The 26,907-nt window shown below is 43.6% G+C and overlaps 1 protein-coding gene and 1 long non-coding RNA gene across 3 annotated transcripts; both read left to right on the top strand.

The window, feature by feature from the left end:
• Positions 1-306: 306 nt before the first annotated feature.
• LOC133483161 (uncharacterized) lies at positions 307-12,352 on the top strand. The gene is made up of 2 exons (XR_009790042.1): positions 307-8,608; positions 8,738-12,352. It is a non-coding gene; the product is annotated as an uncharacterized LOC133483161 (long non-coding RNA).
• A 633-nt stretch (positions 12,353-12,985) lies between these two features.
• patz1 (POZ/BTB and AT hook containing zinc finger 1) lies at positions 12,986-26,004 on the top strand. 2 transcript variants are annotated; one of them, XM_061783924.1, is made up of 6 exons: positions 12,986-14,702; positions 15,952-16,015; positions 16,096-16,267; positions 18,633-18,791; positions 21,483-21,689; positions 23,352-26,004. In XM_061783924.1, exons 1-6 carry the CDS (start codon positions 13,519-13,521, stop codon positions 23,813-23,815), a joined length of 2,250 nt encoding a protein of 749 aa, XP_061639908.1. In that variant the 5' UTR covers positions 12,986-13,518; the 3' UTR covers positions 23,816-26,004. The 2 variants fall into 2 exon arrangements, with proteins under 2 accessions (XP_061639908.1, XP_061639910.1); XM_061783926.1 differs by lacking the exons at positions 18,633-18,791; positions 21,483-21,689 and having other exon boundaries at positions 12,991-14,702.
• The last annotated feature ends 903 nt before the right edge of the window (positions 26,005-26,907 follow it).

Here is a 26,907-nt window from a genome sequence, read left to right as displayed (position 1 = left end):
AGGCCAAGGCTAAATTATATAATGTGAAATAAGGTTTAGTTGGCAGCTTTTATGCTGGATGTGACATTTTTGGAAAATGTTGATGCTAACTAGGTTAATACTGTCTTGAATGCATTTTTTTCCACTAATAAAAAATATCTTCTGTAAAACATGTTGCCAATTTTCAACAGTGCAGTTACAATTAAAAGACCAGGCAAATATGTTAATACTGGCCTGAACGCTTAACTGTGAGACAATCTTTAACGTTTATAAACCAAAGTATTGGTAAACCTTTTTTAAATTAAGCAACAGACAAGTTATTGTAGTATATTTTCATAGTAACACAATCAGAGTTCCTTCGGGAAGGACAAATGTTTGGACCAACTGTCTTTTCTTTGTACTTCTACATCAAAGAACATCCTTTAACCAGTTATATGTTGATTGGGGGGTCTTGCATCCCCCTGACAGAAACCTGTCGGGGGTTTACAACCGGTCCTGGTCTTCAAAGAGGACTGTTTGGCATTATCGTAACAAAGGACCCCTGGGGGTAAGATTGACCAGGCTGAGAGACGACAGCAGACGAGTAGTGGTATTTCACACACCCAAAGAGACACCAGCTGGCAGGTACGATTCCAAATATGGTCATGAGGAGCAGCATCTTTCCGGATGCAACGAGGGAGGGGGCTAAGTCCACGCCCAGAGAATTAGAACCTTGATAAACTGAGATCCCAGGGTTTTCGGGGGCTTTTTCGTCGTTCTGACAATGCAGCAGCTGCTATGACACTAAGGCCTGTTCAATAAATCGAATTAGCCCAAATGCCAAGTGTCTCGAAATCTTCATTCACCCCATGCCAGACGGAAGTCGGAGTCCTCCCGGGAGACCACCGACTCGGAAGCACAGGTGCACGAAAATTAACCACAAAATGGCGTTGTCGGCAGGATTTCTTTGCGGCGCGGCCGGGAGTCAGCGACGCGGGGCCGCTTCAGATTTCAGGCCGGCTAAAAAGGTGAGTCTTTTCTCACTGTTTGAATCTGGCGGCCGTGCGCCGCTGACGCTAGTGGCTTGTGTGCTGTATTGAAATCGACTAGTGGGCACGTTCCTGTGCTTCCGTGTCAGAGGGGGTGGTTTGAAGTTTCGTCTAAATTTCGTGTTGTTTTTACTGGTATTTTGGACCCGCGGAGGGGAAGGCCCTTCAAGAGTGAATGAGTTCGACACACAAATGTCAAAAGAAGTTTTAAAGTGTTAACAGTAGAATGCTCGATTTGGGACGTGCGCTTAGTTTCAGAACGGATGCGTTCATGCGGAGCTCGGATGCTAGCATGATGTCAGTCCGGCCGTTAAATTAGCAAGGCACGTCACCAGATGAGTAACATAGCCCATAGTCGTTAAGTACCGATTGAACACAACCTGGCCAGGTTACTATTTAGCAGAATGAGTGTGGAAGCGTAGTCTGAGAGAAGTGACGTCGGCGGTCCATGTGAGGCCGCCAAAGCTAGCAGACGCGGCTATTGGGATAAGTTATCACACGACGCTCTCGGTGGGAAGATGAGGGATCACATCCACATAAGGCGGGGCCGAGGTGGGGTGAAGCCTGTGTAATGAAATTCGAAGGTTCGACTCCTGGTCGGGTTTGTTATGCTAATCTGAGGCCGGGCGTCATCAAGTGTGAGCAAATTAAGTAACAGACGAGGTGAGCTCTATTTGGGAACGAAAGAGACTCATAGTAGGTCGGGAAAAAGACCCGTGGACTAAGTGTGTGTGATACGAATACTCTGTGTGATACGACTTATTAATTGTGTACACAATATGAAGAAAAACCCTAGAACTATAATAAATATAATTATAAAAAAAATATCTATCTAAACAGTTATAAAGCGCTCTAAACAGGTACCCATTATCGTTACAAAAAATACAGGTAAGGTATGATAAATTAATATAGATATATATATATATACAACTCGGATGCCGGGCGGCCGTGAACACGGCGGGTTTGCGTCATGTTGGTCTATTTTTGGGTCAACGTAACTGGCCAGTGTTCCAGCGAATCAGACGAGACACGACCCCGGATGTTTTGTTGGGGGATGGATACGGCGGCGGTTGAATTGGTGAGGCCACGCATGTGTTACGGAGCCGTTAAAACCTGAGCGAAGAGGAATTCTGTGAATCGAGACGATTCTGGCCCACTTCGGCCTGCACGCGGAGTTTGAATGCATGGCGTAAAAGGTGCTGGTTGAATAAGAGCGTATGAGCAGGAGGTGAAACGTAAGAAGTGGATGAGAATGTATTTTAGTGTGTTACCAGTGAATCATGAGGTGTGTATGGGCGGGATGTTATTGTGTGTGCAGCCAAATGTGTTCAACGGAGGTAGGGATGTGACCGGACATAGGAGTCTTTGTAAAAACGATAGTTAGGGGTGATATAATTACTTTAATGTAGTGCCGAAGAGATAGACAGTAAAACGCAGCGAAGTTTAATATACTCGCGAGATGACAAGGGTGTTGTAAGGCGGAAAAGGGCTTTGCGGGGCGCTCGGTTGAGTAAATTCAGAGAGGATTGGTAATGGATGCTGAAGGAAAATATGTTGTTAAGAAAATAGAAGAGAATGAAAAATTTAGTAGAAAAATGTATGAGATTTGTCTGGTGTGCCCTGCCATGGCAGCTGTTCAGCGAAGAAAAAATAAGAGCGACAAATTCCCCCGCTAAATACAATTTACGGACCTTTCCGAAAACGGCCCCAGTGACGTCACTATAACCGGCATTGCCGGTCAAGGGGCGTCTCAAATGGCAGACCATTTGTAGAGGGGAAATAAAACTCCTATCAATTCCGCACGAGCCCGCATTCAAAAAGGTGGGTAAATGTACAAAAATTGTCTTTCAAAATTTTTTAGTTTTTACAGAAACGGCTGCCCGGACTGGCTGCTGTTGGTGTAATTTGGATCCAGGGGCTGAAAAAGTTGATGGACAACATGAGCCTGGCGTGTGGTGACATAGTCAGATTGATACGCGCCTGTTGCATTTCGGTTCACCAATCGGATGATATGTTGCCACGGTCAGGTCTGAATAATGTCGAACCTGAAAATTTATTTGCCCCTTTTGCTCCTATAGTATTTGCTGTGTGACATGTTCCCGTCCTCTTCCCCAACGGTGCCGAAGCTTCCGGACTTCAAACCTCTCATGGATCCCAGTTCTCACTTCGAACATTGCATAAGTATTTGGACAGATAAGACAGGATCACATCCCTCCCGTTTAAGAGAGGCAAATGTTATTTATAGAATAGCTGTACTTGAGACCTTGCCGGTTGAAGTTAGGACTGAACTTTTTAAAGACCCTGACCTCATGAAAGGGGGAGATAGCTTTTTTAATTGTCATAGGTCACACCATTTGAAACTTTTTGTCGACAGAAAACACAAATCATCAGATGAGGTAAAGGACATGCAGGAACAACTTTTGAAGCTACCATTGGCCCAGGCCCGTAAAGTGGCCATTAAAAAAAATAATAAAATAAATAAATAAATAAATAAAAATGGAAGCAGAAAAACAGATGTGGATGCCGCAGGGGTCAACGAGGAGACGAGGCGGGATTCGTGACAGAGGACACCAACGGAGGCAGGGGAAGCCCTTGCCGACCTCCAACGGACCAAGCGTGCTTCAATTGTGGTCAGTATGGACACTGGGATTGCCAATGTACTGTTTACCCAATGATTCAACAATGACCTCCAGTGGAACCCGGAGAGGCCACACCTCAAAGAGGAGGCTACAAAGCTTCACGAGGGAGAGGTGGCCGCGTCCCGGCAACAGCATCCGCAGCAGGCTCCACAGCAACGAGCCATCTCGCCAGTACTACTGTGATGAGGCCTGGTCCGAATGCCCAATGAGCCCGGAGCCAGGGGACGGAGGAAAGACAGAGCCTCTGAACCCCACTAAGGGAAGACAACCACCTGAATGAGCTGTGCAGGGGTGCCCATGAGTGTGCCGATTACGATACCATTAAAGACTGAAATTGCTGGACAGACGCATGAACATCAGTTTGTCCTCATGAAAAGAGGGGCTCCAGTGAACCTGATGGGCAGAGATCTGCTTATCAAGACCAGGGCTACCATCCTTTGTAGCCCAGATGGACTGACGATACGGGTCCCCGATGGGACCATGATGAACTGTGGAAGAAGTTATCCTCCAGATGGAACATGATACAACATGAACTTCCGGAAGCAACTGCTGACATATATTGGGCCCGACTAAAACCTGAAACAAAGGAGGGAGGCGGAGTTTACTCGGCCTTCCTGCGGTGGAAGGCCTGGATCGACTCTCTTGCCCCCTATCGTCCTCCAATTGATCCTCTCCATCTCACACTGTTTTATGATAAAAATGACGATTTGGTTTACAGAGAAGCTTTTGAGCCAATACAGGGGGAAAATGGGATGCTCAATAAGTAAAAGTATTTACATAGGGAAGCAAGGTGTGGCAGCGGCCGCCACCTTGACGCCAGAGCAGAGTGAGTGGTTTATGATGAGTTTGACATCTTTTCCACACTTTTTCACTTGCACTAGGTCATAAAGCTTGAGAACTGGGACCCATGGTGAGAAAATGCCAATTGGCAAATGATTGGCAACAAGATCAAATACCCAATGTGTTGTACTCTTCCAGTACTGAATGTTTTTGTATTCAAGGTACCATGGTGGACGGAGGGGTGTTGGAGCATGTGACTTTAGCACGATTCCATGGCGGAGAACTCTCGGACCATGAGGACGCCGCACAGCTGTTGAGCTCGCTGCCGGACTCATTGTGGTCCGAGGGTCCTGCAGACGGGGGTCTATGTACATCCGTGACTCCGGTAACATTCGAGGTAAACCCGACTGCTTTTGTTAACGTGCCGTAGTATCCTTGTAAACAAGAGGCCATAGAAGATATCGCGGAAACCCAAATTCTGAAATCCCAATGCTTTGGTCCATAAATGATGTTATGAAACCCTCCGCTCAAGCTGCAGAACCGCTGGCCATTTGCAGGGCACTGGAGATATCTGAAAGTCAAGAGTGTTACTCCTTATTAATGGTGCTGATGCTGCAGCAGAAAAAAGTAGCAGGCTAATAAATGGATAGATGCTTAGAGAGCACTTGAGGTGAGAGATGATTGTGAGAAGCACATTAACGCATACGATGGCTTTAAACTTGTTTATGCCTAGAAGAGGAGTAATGAAAAATGTGTTAACTTGTGTGTCAGAGGGAATTATTTTGGCTTATTTACGGAATGGCACACAAGGAAGTGGTAGGATGGTTGTAATTGTGAATATACCGGGAGGCTGTGATTTTTGTAAGTGGATATACATAGAAGTTCCTGTTTGGGCAAACCAAATTAAGAAAATTATGCGAGGTACACCAGTCTACTAAAGACATCCGTACAATATTTAGTTGATACAGTATAGTAACTATTAATACAGCATAGCGAATGCAACTCTTTTCATTCACAGAAGTGAAGGATGGGCCAGAGGTATAAGGTTGTGTTGCTACTTATGGTACATACGATATGAGACTGTGCCTCATTTGCATTGTGTGCCAGGGAAATTATGAGGAGTACATTTCTTTGAGAATGACTATGTTATTTGGTATGAAGATTAATCTGTTTGATTGTCTCCCCAGATTCAGCACTAGAGCAGGGAAGACAAAGAGGATTTTTCCATCTTTCTGGCAAGCCAATTTTGAGGAGGGTTATGTAGTTGCATTCTGTCTTCTAAATCAGGTCGATTACAACACTTTGTGGACAAGCGGAGAGCTGCTTTTTGAGCTAAAGGGACAAATTTATCAGGGATAGTATTCTTAGATTGCTAAAAATAAGATAACATTGTTGCCTCAGTTATTGGTGACTGGTTCCTTACAGCGGTTGGGGAGGCTTGGTCAAGGCATTGATCATGTGAGACATAAAGTAATAATACACAAAAGGGGTAATCGGGAAGCACCATATATAGATTAATAAATACAAGTTAAGGTTGATTGCTGGGAAGTTCTGCGAGGCCCTGCACCCTAAAATAGCCGGGAACTTGCACTAAAATGTTAAATGACCGGACATCGGCATCCCAGCTAGGGGGCCCGTTTTACAACTGGTGCGTGGGCGAAGTTTACGATAGGCAGGGCTTACGTCTGAGGATAAGAGACAGAGGTCAGGAGGGTTGCAACTCAGAGACAACTGTGAATAGGAAGAAAAGAACAAAGGGTAGTTAGACTTAAAAATCTTCCACTGACTTAATTGAACAAGCTAGAAAGTAAGCGGATATAAACCAAATTTAGAAGCTATGACAGAAAACGCCGTTTACTGAACAGGTGACTATGGGAGGCTCGGTCGTGCTAGCGTGACCTTATTGACAAGTGAGAACCCAGTGTGTCCCCTCTCATATGCTGTTAGAGCCGCGGGTCGGTCGCCGGTTTCGGCTGTTCAGTTTATCCACAATAACAAAGACATAAGCAATGCCGTGAAGCAAGCAAGGGGGGCGCCACTGTTATTATTTGTCACGAGAGACTGAGAAAGACTCTTCAACCTGACGATTGCATCTATATGAAGGATGTTTCTCATGACAGAAAGAGAGCCAAGGAAAGGACTTTGTGGTGGAGACGGCAAAAAGCTGGAAAGACAAAGAGCAGCTGAATGGTCCTGTGTCTCCACGTTTACCAAGCGAATTGGAACAATATGATGAAAAGTCTGTTTCAGTGGGGGACAAAGTGGACACATTTCAAAGCCATCAATGATGCTGAGGGACGAAGGTCGGAGTCGGTCGGTGATCAGTGGCTCGTCGGAAGATGGTGGGGACACACTTGAGGTAATTTGGTCATCGGTATTAAGCAGGTCACCTGCCCTTGAACAGCAATAAATGGTAAAGGCTAGGCAGGGCATATATTTAGGAGTTTTCAGTATAAGAAGGGTTAAATTTTACTTAGTCAGAAATCTCCCTAGTCAGTGAGGTGGGCAGAGGCACTAGATAGGATTGTGGGAGAAATTAGAAATATTTTTGCCATTATGGGAGTATGAGGTCATGCAGTCCTCAGATAGAATTCTACTTCAAAATTTATATTAAACGTCGGTAGGGGTTGAAAGAGAGAGGTCAGAAAGGAGCAGACCTCCTACTTGATTTCACCTACCATTGGTTAATGAGTCTGTTAGTAGTTTGCTAGCAAATGCCTCACTAAGCCTCCTACGCTGCACATGTAAATATCGATGGACCAAGACCATCTACTGTATTTGGGCACTAGGGGGTAATATACAAAGGGGGGCATTGATCGATGAATTAATCTGGTCTGACGTGGAAGAGGGGGACTTGATTTGCGGATCTGTCAGATGTAATATTGGAAATTAGGAAAAAGCAATGAAGGATACCTGTAGACTGGTAGAGGAATCTTGGGAAAATTATGCGCAGTGACGGGGGTGTAAAGACCGAAATACGAGCAAGCCGTTTCTGGTACATTTGGGGAGTAATAATTAGAAATCAGTTGGTAACAGAGCTATTTTTAAATCGTCAATCTAGCAGGAATATCGCGGTACTGAGGAGGAAGACCACGTGTAGTGATTGTACTAGTTAGTTCAAACCGATCAACTTTCAAATACTAGTTACGTGATGGTAGGGGAGGAGGCGGTTTTTGCCCAAACAGGAACGAGGGAAGGTGGATATTAATTGCGTTTAAAAAAAAAAAAAAAAAAAAAAAAAAAAAAAAAAAAAGCCTCAGGAGGCTGCACAAGTTTCATAGCTTGCAAATTACAAATTTTGATCCGCGACTTGGGTAAGCACGCAAATGCTTCCAAATGGGTTGGTTGGGAATTACGCGTCAACCAATATATATTCTGTGTTCAGTTTTGTCTGTGGGGTGTGTAAGTGGAAATGGACGGTCAGGTCAATGTTATTGTCTGAGAAGTCTCGCTTGTCATGTCGTATTAAATGTTTATGGTTTGTGTTAAATGTTTACGGTTTGTGTTAAATGTTTGTGTTGTGTTAATTAAAAGCAGAAATGGAGCACCAATGGAGTGATTGTGGGAATGTGATCACATACAAGAGCCAGTCTCACCCATATCAAACATAGCATCCCAAGATGTTGGGAGCCGGAGGTCAAATTAAGTACTCTTGGGCCACGACCCTATTTTAGGAATTCGAACTTTTAGTTCTGGCATGATTGAAGCACCACTGGGTCAAATTCACTCATGTGGAGAAGGCTTCTATGCAATTTGTGGGGTCATCTGAGACTAACATGTTTATGACGACTGAGGACTTTGTGACTGACAAGTGGGTACGGTCTACACAGACTGTTGACTAACTGACCTTTGTGACGGTGTACATAAGGACACGGGGAAGAGTCTGATTTGTGGACATAACTTTATTTTTCAGGACGCCCAGGAGGATGCAGTGTGACAGTGTTGAGTTATTGCAGGTTATGGGAGTGCTGACTTAATGCCGATTCTTATGTGATTCTTGGTCTATTGACATTGCCACTGTTGGGAAACGTGTTAACAATGAATTATCAGTGTTAACATATGATTTGTTATTTATGGAAATTATATCAATGTTTGGTGACCATTGCCGACTTGTCCCTTCTCTGGGGTATGAATGCAGGAATTATGGAGTCCACCCCCTTGGCAGGAGCATCTTTTGCAGAGGTGTGATTAATTTATTAAAGGACTTGTTTGCAGGACTTGTCAGCTGGGCCTCTGCAACGGGGAAGATGACCTGTTTAAAAATGGATGGTGGAGTGTATTCCTGTTGTTGTGTATTTGCTGGGAGAGTAGCCTCTAGGAACTTTGCTGTGCTGACTCCCACCAGTAACATCTACTGCTGGCGGACCTGAGACAGCTGTCGAAGAAGGGTGCCCGGGTAAAGTGGACACATTGATTCGTAATGTATCCGAACGGGAGGTTAGTATTCCAATTCTGAACTTTGATTCAACACTGTACTGTTATTGGAGGTTGCTAGTTTATGCAGGTTCATCACAGGAAGTTGGATGGAGGAGAGCTTAGGAAGATATGGTGCATGCATGACTGGTGGGATACAGAGTATGACCAATATCGGAATGTCTAATGCAATACTGTCGAGGGAGTTCACATGATATGGTAGTAAGTACCTTAGCGTGACACTGACGGTGAGTATGATATGATTGAGGGGTAATGAGTAATACGAAACATCTATTGACACCCCTCCAGAGGTTATGATTCGTCAAGTGGCAGATATATGGGTTTTGGCATGAACAATAAATATAGAGTAACTATGGTATAATGAGATATTAGAGTCTGGGGGCTAATATGGACTTGATGACGCAATCGGTTACGAACTAGGGTCTCTACGAGGTACGGAACTAAAAGGGGAGTGATGTGAAAATTAACGCAAATTTAAATTACAGGACGACTGAGGGGTAAGATATTGCAAGCCGCTGCGGGTGGTTAGGGGTGCGTGCCAAGAATCCACCGAATTGGGGAGGAATCAGGAGGGTCTCATAGGGGCACCCCCATCCCTTTTTGGGTCAGTTAAGTCAGGAGGCGCATGGGCTAGCCCATGACGCAAGGGGGGTGTAAAGCGGAAAATTAGGAAAGAATAGGGGTTTGGGCACCTGGTAAATAAATTGTAGAAATTATCATAGTTTAGCTTAGCTTGCATTAATATTATGGACAATTTTGATGGAAAGAATTGCGCAACAAAGAAGTCTGCAGAAGAATAAACCTAGGGTAATACTAGTCAAAGGGACGACGGAGTCTTGTACGTACTTAAATTCCGTGTTTCCGTGGGTTTGTAAAAACGTTATTAGTATCGTGTGAATGTGTAGAAGTGTGAATGTATAAGACAGGATTGCAAATTACAACTGGGTTTGGAAGCAGGTGCAAGAATCCACCGTCCCGTGGGGGTAAAAGTTTGAAGGTTACCAAGCCCCAGACATTCATTGTCACCCTGTCATTTTGAATAGTCAGTATTAAGGTCACTCTCGGTGCAAATAAATTGACTTCCAAATTCACAAAATAAGGAAAAATAACAGTAAACCGGATTCAAGAGAACGCTTCACGTGTAAAGACTGGAAATATGTTCAACTCCAAACCCCTTACAAAATGAAACATTTAAACACATGGATAACCAAATACGATGTCGCGGGCCAGCTAAATTTGAAAAATTGGTTCAACGTCGAGACGAAATAAAAGTCGACATAAAAATAATAGAAAAATGGATAAAAGAGGGATATGATGACATAGTTGTCTGGCTAAACATGGTGTCTAAAATAGAAAAAGGAAGTAAAGAAACGAAGGACTTAGAAAATGGACGGAAAAGGCCTTCAGGGACATTAAACAACATTTGGTGTCCAGGAAAGTGCTGGCCCTTCCAAAGTATGATAAAACATTCATTCAAATGGTAGAGTGGAAAAGCTATTACAAGACCTCCGTACTTACGCAACAATGAAATGATAAACTAAGACCAAGAGCTTATTTTTTGACTAAAATAGACAGAGTGATGTGATAATGGGCGGCATGGTGGCCGACTGGTTAGAGCGTCAGCCTCACAGTTCTGAGGACCGGGGTTCAATCCCCGGCCCCGCCTGTGTGGAGTTTGCATGTTCTCCCCGTGCCTCCGTGGCTTTTCTCCGGGCACTCCGGTTTCTTCCCACATCCCAAAAACATGCATTAATTGGAGACTCTAAATTGCCCGTAGGTGTGACTGTGAGTGCGACTGGTTGTTTGTTTGTATGTGCCCTGCGATTGGCTTGCAACCAGTTCAGGATGTACCCCGCCTCCTGCCCGATGACAGCTGGGATAGACTCCAGCACGCCCGCGACCCGCGTGAGGAGAAGTGACTCAGAAGATGAACGGATGGATGGACTTGGTGGAGGAAGTTAGGTCATTTTCTTGGCTCAGATTCCTTCATGCAAGGGTGTTACAAAACATATTAATATCCAGCGATGGTAAGCGTCGGAGTCATGTCCGCAGGGGTTTGGAGACATACAGCGATGCAAGGGGGGTATTATCACTTACGGATTAAGCAACGGCCACTACCATGCCTGCCTCAGATGTGTAGAACTGACTGCCCTCCATATATTGTACTGTTAGATATCCATTTGAAAATGGGTTGGATTAAGTTTGATTTTGTTGCAAAATACTGGCAGATGTTTTTGTTCTTCCAGGGGTGGTCTGGAGCTGTTCAGGGTCCCGTGTGTATAAACCTGAACTCTGGGACTAATTCATGGTGGACAGCGGCCCGGGGCTGCAGGGTTTACAGTTTCTTCATCAATGACACGAGCTGTAGACCATATGGAGGGAGACCACCTTTAAGATTTTTATTTTTATTTCGTGTGTATTTTGATATGTGTGCTTCCACAGTTCTTTTTTGTGTTTTACGCTGTTTTTTGTTCATTTATTTCAATGTTTGTATTATTCTGTTGTGTATGGTTTGCCATCCGAGTCAAGGCCCCTTTGGGTGTTTTGATGTACGGGGCTCTGAAGGACACGTGACACGACTCTCGCTCTTTTCCTCGTCTCGTTTTGAGAAAGGTTTTTCGACCGAGAGCCGCGAAACCTTGACGCTTCCACGAGGCTGCGCGTACAAATTGATAAATTTGGGATTGGCTCCGTTTCGATATCGGGGAGGAGATTTGGTTTGTTTGGCTGTTTGGTACGCACGTGTGACCTCGGGGGGCGAAGAGGAGACGCAGGGAGTGATTCGGCCTTATTAGAATAATTATTTTTCCTAGTAAATGGTTAACCATAAGTAAATGCCTTGGAGCATGATAGATTTTCTTGACCAAGTAGATTTGTTCAAATTGTAGATAATTAGTTAACTTTTTGGGCTAACGCTGGTTTGTTGGTTCTGGCCAGGTGTCATTTGGTAACTCTAGGTTTGTAATGAGTTTGGGGATCTCATTAAAGGGGGGTTATGTAGTATATTTTCATAGTAACACAATCAGAGTTCCTTCGGGAAGGACAAATGTTTGGACCAACTGTCTTTTCTTTGTACTTCTACATCAAAGAACATCCTTTAACCAGTTATATGTTGATTGGGGGGTCTTGCATCCCCCTGACAGAAACCTGTCGGGGGTTTACAACCGGTCCTGGTCTTCAAAGAGGACTGTTTGGCATTATCGTAACAAAGGACCCCTGGGGGTAAGATTGACCAGGCTGAGAGACGACAGCAGACGAGTAGTGGTATTTCACACACCCAAAGAGACACCAGCTGGCAGGTACGATTCCAAATATGGTCATGAGGAGCAGCATCTTTCCGGATGCAACGAGGGAGGGGGCTAAGTCCACGCCCAGAGAATTAGAACCTTGATAAACTGAGATCCCAGGGTTTTCGGGGGCTTTTTCGTCGTTCTGACAATGCAGCAGCTGCTATGACACTAAGGCCTGTTCAATAAATCGAATTAGCCCAAATGCCAAGTGTCTCGAAATCTTCATTCACCCCATGCCAGACGGAAGTCGGAGTCCTCCCGGGAGACCACCGACTCGGAAGCACAGGTGCACGAAAATTAACCACATTATCCAGTGTGCCCAACCATTACCAATCTGATTTTGCTTGCCAGGTTTTTGTATGGTTCGGTGTTCATCTACCTTAAATGGGATGAAAGAATTAGCAGCTTAATAATGTTGTTGGCTATATTATTACGTTGGTTCCGTGGACATTCAAATTGACAGGTTGCTGCTGAATCGTGACGTGTCACAGAATTACATTTTACATTTTTACATATGTACCCATCTACCACTGATATCTAAAAATTTCTTGACATCGATGTACCTTCTGTAAAACTGAGCCTAAAAGTGTTACTCTCACTCATTTTGGTTGTTCGTATAGTAATACATTTTTAATACATTTTGTTGAAAATTAGAAAACTACATAATCTGCAAAACAATATTAGCGGGAAGAACATAACTGATACACCCTTAATCTATATGTTGGGGAAATCCTTAAATTAAAAAAATTAACACTAAATTGAAGATATCTTATTTTGTTCACAATTTTTTTTTAATGAAGCTTTGACTAATCAGAGATTTTTATATGAAATCTAAGGGGGGGGGGGGGGGAACAACAACTGTCCCTCAGGGCCATGCTCAGGTCAACATGTCGATTGTCGAGCAGAAAAAGCTTTGAGGTCGACGCTCGGTGGGGGGAGGGGTTTTTGTCACACAAACAGGAAGAGCAGACCTGCGCGTTAAAATTTACCCAACGTGATTAAAAGGATTCCTGGAGTACTTCTCATTCTCCATAATAGGGACGTGAAACGGGAATTAGGTGAATAAAAACAAAGACGGGCGTTATAAGCCTTCCTGACAAAATAATAAATCAAACAAATATACGAGCGACCCCCACCACCCACCCATCAAGAAACCCGGGTCAAAGTGCACAGGAAGCTGGAGGCTGCCATCTTTAGCCAGCTGCTAATGCTAGCGTCGAAACGTTAGATCCCGTCAAGCCAACGACGGGGAGGAGCGGTCGGTTCGGGGGGATTTTCTAGCTAGCTCTCCTCCACGGCTCCGTTCCGAATTGCAAACGCATTCTTTATTTCCTCCTCCTCCGACCCTCGCCGGTGGATGCATTCGGCATGGAGAAGCTATCGGAGCCGTCTTGGACTTCTTCGTACACCTACCAGGTGAGCAAGCACAGCGCGGAGATGCTACACAACCTCGACGTCCAGAGGAAAGATGGAGGCAGGTTCTGCGACGTGATCCTGCGCGTCGGCGAGGAGAGCTTCCCCGCGCACAAGGCGGTGCTCGCGGCGTGCAGCGAGTACTTCGAGTCGGTGTTCGGCCGTCAGCCGGAGGACGGCGACGCCAGGGAGCTGGAGATGCACACCATCAGCCCCAAAGTTTTCAAAGACATCTTAGACTTCGCTTACACGTCTAGGATCGTGGTGCGGCTCGAGTGCTTCCCGGAGTTGATGACAGCTGCCAAGTTTTTGCTGATGCGCTCGGTCATCGAGATATGCCAGGAGGTCATCAAACAATCCAATGTGCAAATCCTCGTCCCGTCCTCTCGGGGGGGAAACGCCAGCCTTTTCCAGGCCACCGGATCCGCAGAGCTGGGCTTCTCGGTGGCCCAGCAGCAGGATTTGGTGAACGGGACGGCGCTGGTAGGCTTGGCTAACAATGGACATCAGGTGGATGGGAGCGAAGCCGCAGCCGCGGCCGCCGTGCTACTGGAGAACGCCGCCGAGGGATCGATTCCCATCCTGCAGCCCGTCGACGGTCTGCCAGTGTCGCCCGAAACAACGACGTTGCATCACGACGTCGGTTCGAAGAGGGGCAGAGGGCGACCCAAGAAGGCGAGCGGCCCAGAGGAGCCCGTCCGCTTCAATCACAGCCCGCAGAAAAACATGGTGCTCTTTCCGTGCGGCGCTTGCGGCAAAGCCTTCACGGAAGCCTCGCGCCTGAAGAACCACGAAGCCCAACACGGAGCCATCGTTGGAGGCCGCTCGACGCCGGGCGGCATGGCTCTGATGGGCCAGGAGAACGACGCGCAGTTCCACGGGGGGCTGGCGCTGGACAACGGCCGCAAGCGCGAGAGGACCCGGCGGCACGTCGGCTGTGACATATGCGGCAAGGTGTTCCGCGACGTGTACCACCTGAATCGACACAAGCTGTCCCATTCCGGGGAGAAGCCGTACGCGTGCAATGTGTGCGGTCTGCGTTTCAAACGCAAAGACAGGATGTCCTATCACGTGCGCTCCCACGACGGTTCCGTGGGCAAACCGTACGTGTGTCAGAGTTGTGGCAAAGGTTTTTCCAGGTCAGTTTGCTTCTTTTTTTTTTTTTTGCACGTTGTAATTACTGTGATTCTGGTGCCAAGACTGGAAGCAGCAAATCAGCCCGTAGACCTGTCAGTCAGCTCCTTTTGACAGCACCAACTGATGTCTTGTAAACATATTCGCTTAGAATTCTGCTTTCGTGTGAACTTTTTCATATACAGCATAAATACCAGCATGTACAGTGGCAGGCTGTGCATTTGGTACTTGGGCCTTCAGTGCGGACTTAATCCACCTCTTAATACCACCACTTTACGTCACATGGAAACCATCAGCACTGTACAAAAAACAAATATAGCCGCAAGCAACCGTGCCAAGTACATCTTCTGCAGCATTTCAGAATCAATATTTTATCTAACAGGAAAACATAAAACATTTGGTTCAAATACATCCTACTCACCAGAGATGCTGATGAATAAATGTATTTGTGTATGCAGATCGCTACAGACGTTTTGTTATTCGAGCTTAGCTATAATCAGTTTGGCTCTGACCAACCAATCAGAGGATGGAAACATGATGATGCCATCGAGGGCCACCATGTTGGCCTTTTGAGGACAAATTTGAAATTGGGGGACAGGTGGGGGGGGGGGGGGGGGGTCGTCATTTTGGAGGATCCATCTCCAAATGTTCCTGTGAGAAGAGCTCCTTTTGTCTACCTCTTTCTTTTCTTTTTTTTTCAAAATTGATTTCATACAGTCTTTCGATCTGGTACTTGGCCTTCCTTGTTTTCGAGTAACCCGTACTTCCATCTTTGGCACTTCTCTTCCTACATACTCACATCAACTATACTGAATTCAAATATAAATGCAACACTTTTTGTTTTTGCTACTATTTTTGTATGTGCTGAACTCAAAGTTTAAGACTTTTCCTATGTACACTAAATGTCCCATTTCGCTCAAATATTGTTCACAAAGCTCTCTAAATCTTTTAGTAAGCAATTCTCCTTTGCCAAGATAATCCATCCGCCTCACAGGTCTGTTACCTCAATTTATGTCTGGCAAATAGCATGAGCTTCAGGTGCTTATTGGCTATCGTTCCATTTCACATCACAATCACTCCTAACACACCACATGCCGCTAGATAATCGCTCAGAATAATCTTTCAGAGACGTCTTCTGGCTTTGCTGTCTTTTGGTCACAAGGGAGAGAAAATGCTTAAATATGGCACAACTGTCGTATTTGTGTACTGTAGGCCTACTACACAAACATAATGTATATTTTTTTTACCCTTCAGACCAGATCACCTGAACGGGCATATCAAACAAGTCCACACAACAGAGAGACCCCACAAGTGCCAGGTGATATGAAAGATACTTCAGTTGAATGGCTTGATAGTGTTAAAACTGTAAACTTACACCTGTCGTTTGGTCTGTTGCAGATTTGTAATGCCTCTTTTGCTACAAGAGATCGCCTCAGGTCACACCTTGCATGTCATGAGGACAAAATTCCCTGCAAAGTTTGCGGCAAGTTCCTCCGAGCGGCCTACATGTCGGACCACCTCAAGAAACACAGCGAAGGAACACACAACTACTGCGGCATTTGCAACAAAGGTAAGTCATTCACACCCAACCGTACGCATAACTCCCCCCTCTAAGAAAATTATGATATTGATGGTTTAAACCCTACATGGACTCCAAACTATGATCCCATGTGGTTCACTGTAATCTTGAAACCCACATCTAAACCCCCTTTTTACACAGACATCCCGCAAAATAGCCACATTAGAGCCATAACAGAAGACCCAGCATTGATCCACTGTTTCTTTTTGCACCCAACCAAGCCAGGCGTGATATTGTCATAGTGTTTTGAGCTTTCATTTTGCATGTGGCTTCCAATACCCAGTTAATTAGATGAATGTTGGCGGCAGCGTCTAGTGTGTCTTTCAAATTGATTGCGAGACAGTTGCTGTCTAATTGGTGTCAACACTTTAGTTTGGGATAAGTGAGTGACAAATTATTTACTGTACAGGCACTGCAACAGATTTTTATATTCTCAATGTTCATACGAGTGGAAAAGTAATGTAACCACTGGTAAACAGAACACAATGTGTATGCTGACGCTGGAGTCTTACTGCTTTGATTGTGTCGTTACATTACTTCTGGTGTATATTCCCCTTCTCATATTCTTTTAACACCTTGTTGAGGAATAAGCTAAAGGAAAAAAAGTGTGTACTTATTCCTTTTGATGCTCAGTAAAGCGTGGTATGCCGAGATAATGTGCAATATGCGGAAGTCTGACATGACTCTTGAGCAGTGATTCTCAACCAGTGTGCCTGGGCGGGGCACATTAGTGTGCCGTGAGCACTCTTCAGGTATGTTGTGGGAAATTATAAAATGTTACTTAATTGCTCCAAAAAAATTTTTTTTACAAGAAACAATGTATCTTTGTTCATCTATTTATACCAGGGAGGTATAGTGACAGATAGAACAAATAGATGCTCTTATTAGATCGCAGGAAGTACATACAGTAATATTTTTGGTTGTTGGTGTGCCGTGAGATTTTTCAATTGTAAAATATGTGCCTTGGCTCCATAAAGGTTGGGGAAAAAATTGCTCTTAAGGCATGTTTCTCACAGAGATTTAGGTAGAATTCCAAATTCTATGACCTCAGGGACGTTTGGTTAACAGGTTCCACTGTAAATCATTCATTCAGTTCCTATACTGGTTGTCCTTACTTTATAACTTTAGAATAATTTTACATGGTAACAATGTTTTTTTTGTAGTTCTGTAGTTAGCTGCGGCTACAATTTGCCAACTACCAACTTGACTATTAGTACGGATGCCCACAAAAATGCACCGTTACTACAACACTGATACCACTTCACCAGTCTGTCATACTTTCCGGGTACTAGACATGTCAGCCTTGTGGAGTACATGAATGCAAACACAGCTCCCAACACTTTTAGCCTGCTGCAAATTATCCTCTGCTCGGGCGGCAACGGAGGCGACCGTCTTGCGAGTTGCGATGTCGGGTCGTCCACCAAGCACCAAGTTTTGAGCCGTTGCCCGCTGCGCTCTGCGCTGTTCAGCTCTGGCTGAGCCGGCCGCCCTCCCATCACAAAGCTGCGGCCGTAAAGTCACGTAAACCATGGTGTGATTTAACTATCACTTCAGTTTTCCTGTCACAGTTCAATTTTAAGTTGTGGTATTCTCAAGAAGCAGTCTTGTATTTCTTCTTACGCACTGTAGTTTGTAGTTAACATACAGAGGTAACATGGTATCTGTATTCCATCCATCCATCCATCCATCCATTTTCTCTACTGCTTATCATCACTAAGGTCGCAGTACTTATTTATATCCACCAGACTCCATGTTCTTCTTCATTCCTTTCTATGTGCTCCTTCTACATAGAGCCCATAGTGTTCAGACAGACACACCACATAACTAAAATGCCTTGTGTTACAGGTAGCACATTTATGTGAAATGTGTGGAAAGCTTGTTTGAAAAACATGCAGCTGCATGTTACAATGTCAGTATTGACAAGTTGTTACTCTCAAAAGTATTATGTTTGAGTGAAACTTATGTCATGTTCATGTAAATTTCATGTTTGTGTTTTTTTAAACAATATTTGGTTAAAGTAAAACACATTTTCATCACAATTACAAGCTGCATTGGTATTGGTACTCTGTATCAGTGAGTACTCATAGTAAGTACTTGCACTCGTACTCTGCCCCCCCAATAAAAAATAAAAGTGGTATTCGTGTATCCCTATTTTATACTAATTGATGACCATGTGGTTTACTGTAGTACAGATGATACATTATTGCCTCATTTTACATCGTTCCTCTGGATAGTTCTATCCAATCACTACTGTTATTGTTATTGTGGTCAAACCAATCCAGGTGATCATAGTCAGTCTCTGTGAAGGCCGCCGGTTTGCAAACGACTGCCTTGTTTGTGCTCTTCCTGGTCGCAGGTTTCTCAACTGCCTCCTACCTTAAGGTGCATACAAAGACACACCATGGCTCCTCACTTCCACCTTCTGCCACGTTGCATACCTTCCCTGAGCCAAGCGGGGAACTACAGATGCACAACGGCACACCTTACCACATGGGACACCAGTGCTCAGTGGAAGGCAAGCAGTCGCTGGGCCCATCCCAAAATATTAATGTCTCTAGCTTTCAATTGGCTCTGCTGCTTTTTAATTTTTAGATCAAATGAGTTGCTGCATCTTTGTGTTTTGCTTAAAACACAAGCGCACATCAGCCTATGCTACTTCAAGCTTGTCACTCACTGTGTGTGTGTTGATTGATTGTCTGTGCTACGTCATCTTGAAGTGTCACAGACCTAAATGAGCCGCTTTTTCTGCACCATTTCCTGTTGTCACAATCAGCGGTTAATGCAGTTGTTTGCACCTTGTTCTGGACATGGTTTGCTAATAATCATGTGGCCTATTTGGCTGTCTGTCTGTGTCCGGCATGGCCATGGCTGCATATGGTTTGTTGCGTGGCTGGTCCGTTACCAGCTTGTCCGCAATGCGGTGCTGCATGTTTTGTAATATTGCGTTCACCATTTGCTCTGGTTTCGTTGGACAAAACCTCGGAGATGGCATAGACTACACAGTGGGAGGAAAAAATGTGAACCCTTTTGGAATTTCTTAAATTTCTGCATAAATTGGTCATAAAGGTGTGGTCTGATCTAGATCTAAATCACAAGAATAAAATCAAATAAAAAGACAAAAAAGTAAGTGAACCTCTGGGCTACGGATTCTCCAAGAGTTAATCAGAGCCAACCTGGAGTTCAATCAATCAGACATGATTTTCATTAAGTATTGCCTCGTGTACCATGCCTTACTGAAAAGAGCTCTAAGATGACATACAATTAAGAATTGTTGACTTTTATAAAGCTGGAAAAGGTTACAAAAGTTTCTCAGTCTTTTTGTTGATGAGTCCACGGTTAGACAAATTGTCTATAAATGAAGAAAGTTCAGCACTGTTGCTTCTCTTCCAAGAGTGGCCGTCCTGTAAAGATGACTGCACAGCACAGAATGCTCAATGAGGTAAAAAAGAACCCTAGTGTGTCAGCTGAAGTCCTACAGAAATCACTGGCATATGCCAACATCTTGGTTGACAAATCTGTCATACATTAAACAAGAAAGGGGTTCATGGGTGAACACTGAGGAAGCTGTTGATGTCTTTAAAAAAAATAATGGCTGCATGTTTGAAGTTTGTTAAAGAGCACTTGGATGTTCCACAGCATTACTGGCAAACTATTCTGCAGACAGATGAAATCGAAGTTGAATTGTTCGGGGGGAATGCGCAACACCATTTGTGGAGGAAAAATGGCACAGCGCACTAACATCAAAACGTTAGCCCAACTGTGAAGCATGGTGTAGGGAGCATCATGGTATGCGTGTGCTTTCTTCTTCAGGGCCTGGACAGCTTGCTATTGTCAGTGGATAGTACTACAATTAATGACCAATTTATGCAGAAATATAAAAAATTCCAAAGGGTTCACAAACCTCACTGAAGATTGTGACCTTTAAGCCAAAACATGGTTTAAAAAAAAAAGAAGAACAATGTTGACACATCCATTTTACAATTAAGACAAATGAGAGGAGCAACACAGCAATTCTGAAAGTGTTGCTGGGCACATGTATAAGCTTATCCTCAAAAAGTGGCCTGCCTCAATAGTACTAATAACTAACTAACTGATAATAATAACTAACTAATAGTACTCACCTCAAATCGGCACCATAGGGATAAATGACAGGTGGTGACACAATTGGGATATGCATCATGGCAGCATAAATAGAAAAAAAGCCTAAAAAATGCATGAATTTTAATATTTTCAGATTGGAATCAGGCCGCTTTCAAATGTGAATTAAAAAAAATGGTATATGTATGTGATATCTGTGAGTGTGGCCTAAATGCACAGATCTACCTAAAAGTAGTGCTTTGGCACTATCTTGTGGCCTCTATAGGCCAGTTATAAGCCGTTTTTGGGGGACCAGCGCCAATTACTTGAAATTTTTGCTATTTGGGTAAGGGCTCAGTCCCCCTCCCCTTTGAATAGTAGTAGAACACTTTATACTGAAGTAACAATGATCTTGTTTCAATTGACTCAATTTAAGTTAATTATGTACCTTCTGCCGTCGAGTGGAAGAGTATTGAAATGTTCTGCCTGTCACGTTCCTGGCATAGATAGATGAACACATTTGTGTTTGGGAATCACAGCTGTATAGATGGCCAGCCATGAGAAATGGGTTAGAAAGAACCAAATCACTTAATTCATAAAACGTACAACAAAATACACATCATCATGGTATTGCAGCCTTGCAGGAAGTGCAAACGTAAATAACTTCGCCAGAGGGCTTGCGCTTGTCTGCTTCAACTGTGCTGTTCAGGCAGGTGCCTTTTATGTGCTGATGAGGAAACTTAAGTAAAGAATTACTTGCCCCCAGCCACTCTTTGAGAAAAAACACTATTTATCTGTTGACAGTTGTATGGTTGTTTGCTGCTGCCTCATTCTGGAAAATGAGCACGTCTTCCAGCATGCTCATGGCACGTGCATGTTCATTGTCACCGTTACATCCCAAGTGAGGAAAATCTACTGCTGTCATAGGTTGACGGTTGATTGATGATCCTGGGAACATGTTGTGTGGAATTGGCTTTGGAGGGGTTTAAAGATTTTGTGAAGGGAAACATTTGAATTCCCTGTGTTGATTGTGTTCTGTTTCCAGCACGTCAGAAGGTAATTCTGTTTCTGTGGTGTCTGCTGGCCTCTTATGTCTGTCCTACCTCTTCCTGGATGGGTGGTTTTGTAGACGGCAGTCGTCAGCTGGCGCTCTCCTCGGCAGAGGCAGGGGCTCGCTTTCATGGGCTTTCTGGACATCAAGTTCTCCCACAGCCTGGCCCTCCAGCCTTGGGCCCTCAGCCAGAGCTGCTTGTAGGGAAGACAGGCAGGTCTCCGTATTTCTGGGAGTGTCGCTCCGGTGGGGTACCCGCTTTCCCCGTCCACGGGCCTGCTGCAGGTCAGTACAGTCCAGCAGGAGTCGGGTGGGGCAGGTGCATGATGTGAGACTTACCAGTTGGGTGAGCGCAGCTGAACTTAATTCCTGCTGAGACAGACAATATGAGCGAAATCATTTTGACATCCTTTCACATATGATAAGAATTGAGCCCGGAGGTAGGCAATCATAGTCAATCGTGCCGAACATTGTAAAAGCAGTGATTTATCAACATGTTGGAAACTTTTGACCCGAAGTATGTGCTTCCAGGCTGCAAATATTTTGCCTATGTTGCCTTGCCGGGTTTTGGACATACTTGGCAAATAAAGATGATTCTGATTACCACAACTGTGCATGAGAAAAGAGTGTGAGAGAACTGGAGGAGTGTGCAGCGTTAGGCCCATTACACACTGAGCGACGAGGATAAGCGCTCCTGAACCTTTGCGCAATGAGTGGGATTCTGCAACTAGTTTTCATGAGTGGCTGACCGTCGGCAGCTAGTTTTGGTGGGGTTTGTAATTTGAATTGCAGCAAAATTACATCAACGCAGAAGTGATGGCCAATCAAAAATGAGGCATCGCATGAGCTTTCACAACAAAAAGTACGGTTACGGGTACAAAGCAAGAGCCAGCCGGCCGGTCCCAAGCCGTACGCGGACACTATATACCCAACTATATTAATAATTTCAGATGCACATATGGCTAAAAAGCCAAGCGTGGAAAGCCTCTGTCACCGAAATTGCCAAGAGCCTCTCAAATATAATACACTCCCTTTATTCTCATCCAGTTCCTCTCTTTTTATTATTATACTATAGCTACAGCCGCCAGGGCACACTGCTTCTTCCTTGAAATAGTTGTTTGTGGCTCATTAAGAATATTAAGAGTAAAGTATACTGTATAATTTGGTGACTCAAAACATTGTTTCCCAGTAAGAACACCAGGCGTGGCTGTTTTGCAGTTGCAGCGAGTTGGTATGTGTGCGAGGGTCAATAGCCAGGTTTGTGGGTGAGAGTCCTCGGCTGTAATTTGTTTGCGATTATCCAGTTCAGGTGCATTTGGCCACGTTACTCTGTGTACGGTGGGCTTCACTTTTCGACGAGAGAAATTTGGACCAACCGAGGCATGCAGTTTGATGACTCATTTTATGTCAAATTGTTAACTGAATTTATGTAAAAGATTCCAAATGTTAATTTATTAAGGATTGTATTTACATACTGTACATGTTTTGACAACAGGGACTTCTTTCCCCAATAGGAAGCATTTTCACATCTTAAAGTAAAGAAAAAAAATATATATATTTCTGTAGAAGCTTATGCAACTTAATGCTGAGGGGGGGGGGGGAAAATGCTGTAAAAAAAAACCATTCAAAACTTGGCACAAGGACAAAGCAAATCCCACATGGGGAACAAAAACAAATAGCAAAATGTGTTTTGTATGTCATTGGAATTGACTTTTGTTTTTTTTTATGAGGGGAAAAAAATCGATTGAAATCAGAAATTTTATTTGAAAAATACATACTGTACTGAATTGAACCCAAGCTGAATGCTTGGTGGAAACTTCACAGGATCCAGTTGCTATTTGATTTATCTCATCTAGCCTGTTTTATATAAACCAGTTGTCCTAATGCAAGCCTTTCTTTCCCCCATTTTCTCCTCTTACCTCCCACCCCGCATCCTGTCTCCCGTAGACGGACAAGAAAATGGAGAGAAATGCCCTCATCTGGAGTCTGAAGAATCAGATCCTTCTTTTGGGGAACTTTCCAACTGTGATGAAATGAAGTCTCCACACAAATCAGACCGGTCGGAGCAGGAGATGCCCTCGTTGGCCTGCAACGGAACCTCTGCGGGAGCCCTGGGCTCTCCGGAGGGTCCCAAAGCCAAGATGGACCCTGAGAAGAAATTCAACTGCGGCATCTGCGGTCAGGCCTTTCGCACCAAGTCCTACCTCAGGAAACACCAGCACAGAGTACACAAAACCCCCAGGGCCCAGGCGGGGTCCGGGTCTGGTTTGAGCGAGCTGGCCCCCTTCTCGCCTCAGCAGAGCATGTCTCTGCTAGAGTCTTTCGGCTTCCAGATAGTGCAGTCGGCCTTCGCTTCCTCGCTGGTGGATGCAGACGCGGGTCATAGCGGGTTGGACTTTGGAGGGAAGTGACACGCACGCTTGGTCTCTGACGTTCCCTTCGATGCCAGGTTGCCCACCGAAGTTGCTCCGTTTTTGACAAGCTAATAACTTTGCCTCAAGACTACTTCTCTTGCTTAATCTGTATATTTTTGCCAGACTGCCATATGATTCCTACTTTTTCTACTTTTTCAGAGTATGGAAAGTGCATATACGGTCTTGTAATTATCTTTATAACGAAAAGACATGAAGATGATCTCCCCTTTGTACCGTATCATTGTTTGGGGGGAAAAAAAAAAAACGTTTGGTTGCTTTGATTTTTCTTTGAGCTTTCGTAGCTGCACATGTTCCTGGACGTGACGAATCAACGAATGCACCCGACTCGCCCGTTGACTCTTCTGAAACCATCTTGGCTTTCAGAGCAATGGGCAGCGCTTAAGTTTGTATTTATATTGCTCTGTTTTCCCGGCGGGGGGGGGGGGGGGTTGTTTAATCAATCGCAGATTCAAGAATTTGAATTTGTTCAATGCAAGCTAACACATTATTGTTCGCGTTTGCTTTAGTCGCAAAAAGAAGCAAAGCACCGACAGAAGACGAAAGTTAAAAGGCACTTTCTAGTTTGCGTTTCACATTTGCGTTTGAATCCTAACGTCTTTTGCTTAAACAAATCAAGAATGAGGCTGTAGAAGATTTTTTGATTTTTTTTTTTTCATAGCTAAAACGACAAGGGATGCAATGGTCTCATCTTCTGGCGGAGAATAGTCGGGCACAAAAGTTCAAACCTGAAACACGCCACGAGCCCTTTGGCAATTATGTTCCCCAAACAACAACGTTCCCAAAATCCTTTGTGTTCCTTCCATTTCTGTTCATTTACCGGGGGACCAAGGTCAGCTAGATTATCATTATATATTTTAATAAATGTAGATTCTATTTTATTAACTTATTTATGCCCTTGCTTTTGGGTGCAATTTGATTTCTTTGTGTGTGTAAATGTGAAACTAAATGTTTTTGATTTGTCAAATTTAAAGCTTTCGTAAGTTATGTTTCACTCCGTGTGTGTGTGTGTGTGTGTGTGTGTGTGTGTGTGTGTGTGTGTGTGTGTGTTAATGTGATCAAGCAGCATCCGGACCAATCACAAACTCAAATGAGCTGTCTTTGCGTATATAACATTCCTCTGAAACTGAAATGAGAGGTTTCTACTGTATTGTCTAATTGAATCTTGCTTAAGAATCATGTGGGAATATTTGACTATATGAGCGCCTGCTCAGACGGGAAGGATGAACATTTCGTCATACGACAACTCACGTTTCGAATAATATTTCTGTTTGTCTGGTTTGCATTGGCCAATGTGTTTGTCACACCAAGTGAACTGTGTGTGTGTTCCATCTCCTTGCATTTTATTTTGATTAGAGAGTAACTGTGTTGTCTGTTTCTATATTATTTATGGTTATATAATGAATTGTAACAACTGTATATACCATCCATATGCACATTCTAGAAATATATATAAATATTGAACCAACCAATGAGGTTTGTTATTGGTGGACCTGTACATAAGCAAATTGTTTTAGTTTTGTCCTTGTCTGTTGTGCTAGAAGCTTGTTAAGTTATGTTGCGTTACATCTTTGGCTGAGTGTCAATCAACTACACGCGGTCCCAATGTAAGCCGCATGACGCTTTTTATTTGTTATTTTGTTGTGATCCACTCTGCCATGAAGGCTTGTTTTGTTATTTGAGGACAAAGTGAATTTTACTTCACTCACATTGGTACCTAATTGTAAGAGATGTTTGTTTTCATTCAGCCCGAAATGTTTGGCTTTCTTCTTTTGGTCTGTTGCTAAGTGCCTTCCACATACTGATTGTGCACAGCAGTGGATTTAAAGGTTGTCTTTGGGCGAATTGTACCGTGACTTGCATTGGAACTTATTTTTCTTTTCTTTTATTATTATTATTATTTTTTTTTTTTACAAAACACACAGAGAAAATGTACAGCATCTAAACTTGGTATTTACTATATCGTCATACAAAACAAAACTCGCATACAAAAAAAAAAAGAAAAGCTTTTAAAACGTGCGCTACATGTTTTGTTATGTCTTTGGACATATTTCAGTATAAGCCGCATACTTTTCTACAGTATAAATCTTTGTTTTTGTACTCTGTTATTGAGTCTCTCTTGTTGCCACAGACAAGGATCCAATAAACTGCAGTGGAAAAGCCCCTGACATCTGCGCTGTTAATTGATTATTTTTTTTCCTATAATTCCACAACGTACTATTTAAAACACTGTACTACAGTATTTGATGGATTGATTTGGGGACATTTAGTTTGTCCTCATGTTATAGGAGCGTTGCACATTTGGTGTAACTTTAATCTCACTAGCTGCATACATTTTAAGTAATAACACATTACAAATCATGATACCAGCCATGAATATGTTTTGTCAACAAGCTATGTAGATTTTTTTATTTTATACGTTTTTTTTAATGTTATAGATACAAAACCAATCAATGTAAAGATACTTAATTTTTGATTGACTGTATACTGTGTGTGTAAGAGTAATTATATTTACAATAATGTGTCAGTATAATATATAGTGAGGCCTTGAGATACGAGTGCCATTAATCCCCCTCCCCCACCCCCCTCAAATAAAATTGTAATGTATTTAAGGAAAATGCCAGTCTATAATGTACTTTACTAAATCATTTACTCAACATATTTGATTAGAATGTAAATAATTAAACAGTTTGTGCATTATAATGAAATGACTGTGGCTACTTCTGGTGTGCATGATTTGGCCACCAGGCGGCAGTATAATACAGTCATGCAGATGCAAAAGAAGAAGAGTTTCACCACTCCTGTGACTCAATAAGTTGTAATGTTTTGTTTTTTTTGCAGAGGATATTGATAATATGCTTGTATCATTGTCAGTCTGTTTGTATCGTCGTGCTCAAATATTCATTTCTTAGTGTTGTAACACTGCTAGATAGATGCTCTTTGTTAGTTTGTCTATGGCGTTTACCATTAAGCAGACTTTAAGGCAAAGGTACAGTATGTGGTTGTTAAGTTTGACACTAAACTTCAACTACCGGTGGCATTAAACAGCTTGAAACCCCTTTTTGAAGGCT

Source organism: Phyllopteryx taeniolatus, chromosome 9, assembly GCF_024500385.1.
Source record: "Phyllopteryx taeniolatus isolate TA_2022b chromosome 9, UOR_Ptae_1.2, whole genome shotgun sequence".
In the NCBI taxonomy this organism is placed as follows: Eukaryota; Metazoa; Chordata; class Actinopteri; order Syngnathiformes; family Syngnathidae; genus Phyllopteryx; species Phyllopteryx taeniolatus.
The sequence above is the reverse complement of the archived record's forward strand: the minus strand, read 5'-3'. Positions and strand labels throughout refer to the sequence as shown.

Excerpts from the sequence above, each read along its gene's own strand:
- patz1 (XM_061783924.1), top strand. The coding sequence starts at position 13,519 with ATGGAGAAGCTATCGGAGCCGTCTTGGACTTCTTCGTACACCTACCAG. Across the intron at positions 16,016-16,095 it reads AGAGACCCCACAAGTGCCAG|ATTTGTAATGCCTCTTTTGC; the intron begins GTGATATGAAAG and ends GGTCTGTTGCAG. Across the intron at positions 18,792-21,482 it reads ACACCAGTGCTCAGTGGAAG|ACGGCAGTCGTCAGCTGGCG; the intron begins GCAAGCAGTCGC and ends GTGGTTTTGTAG.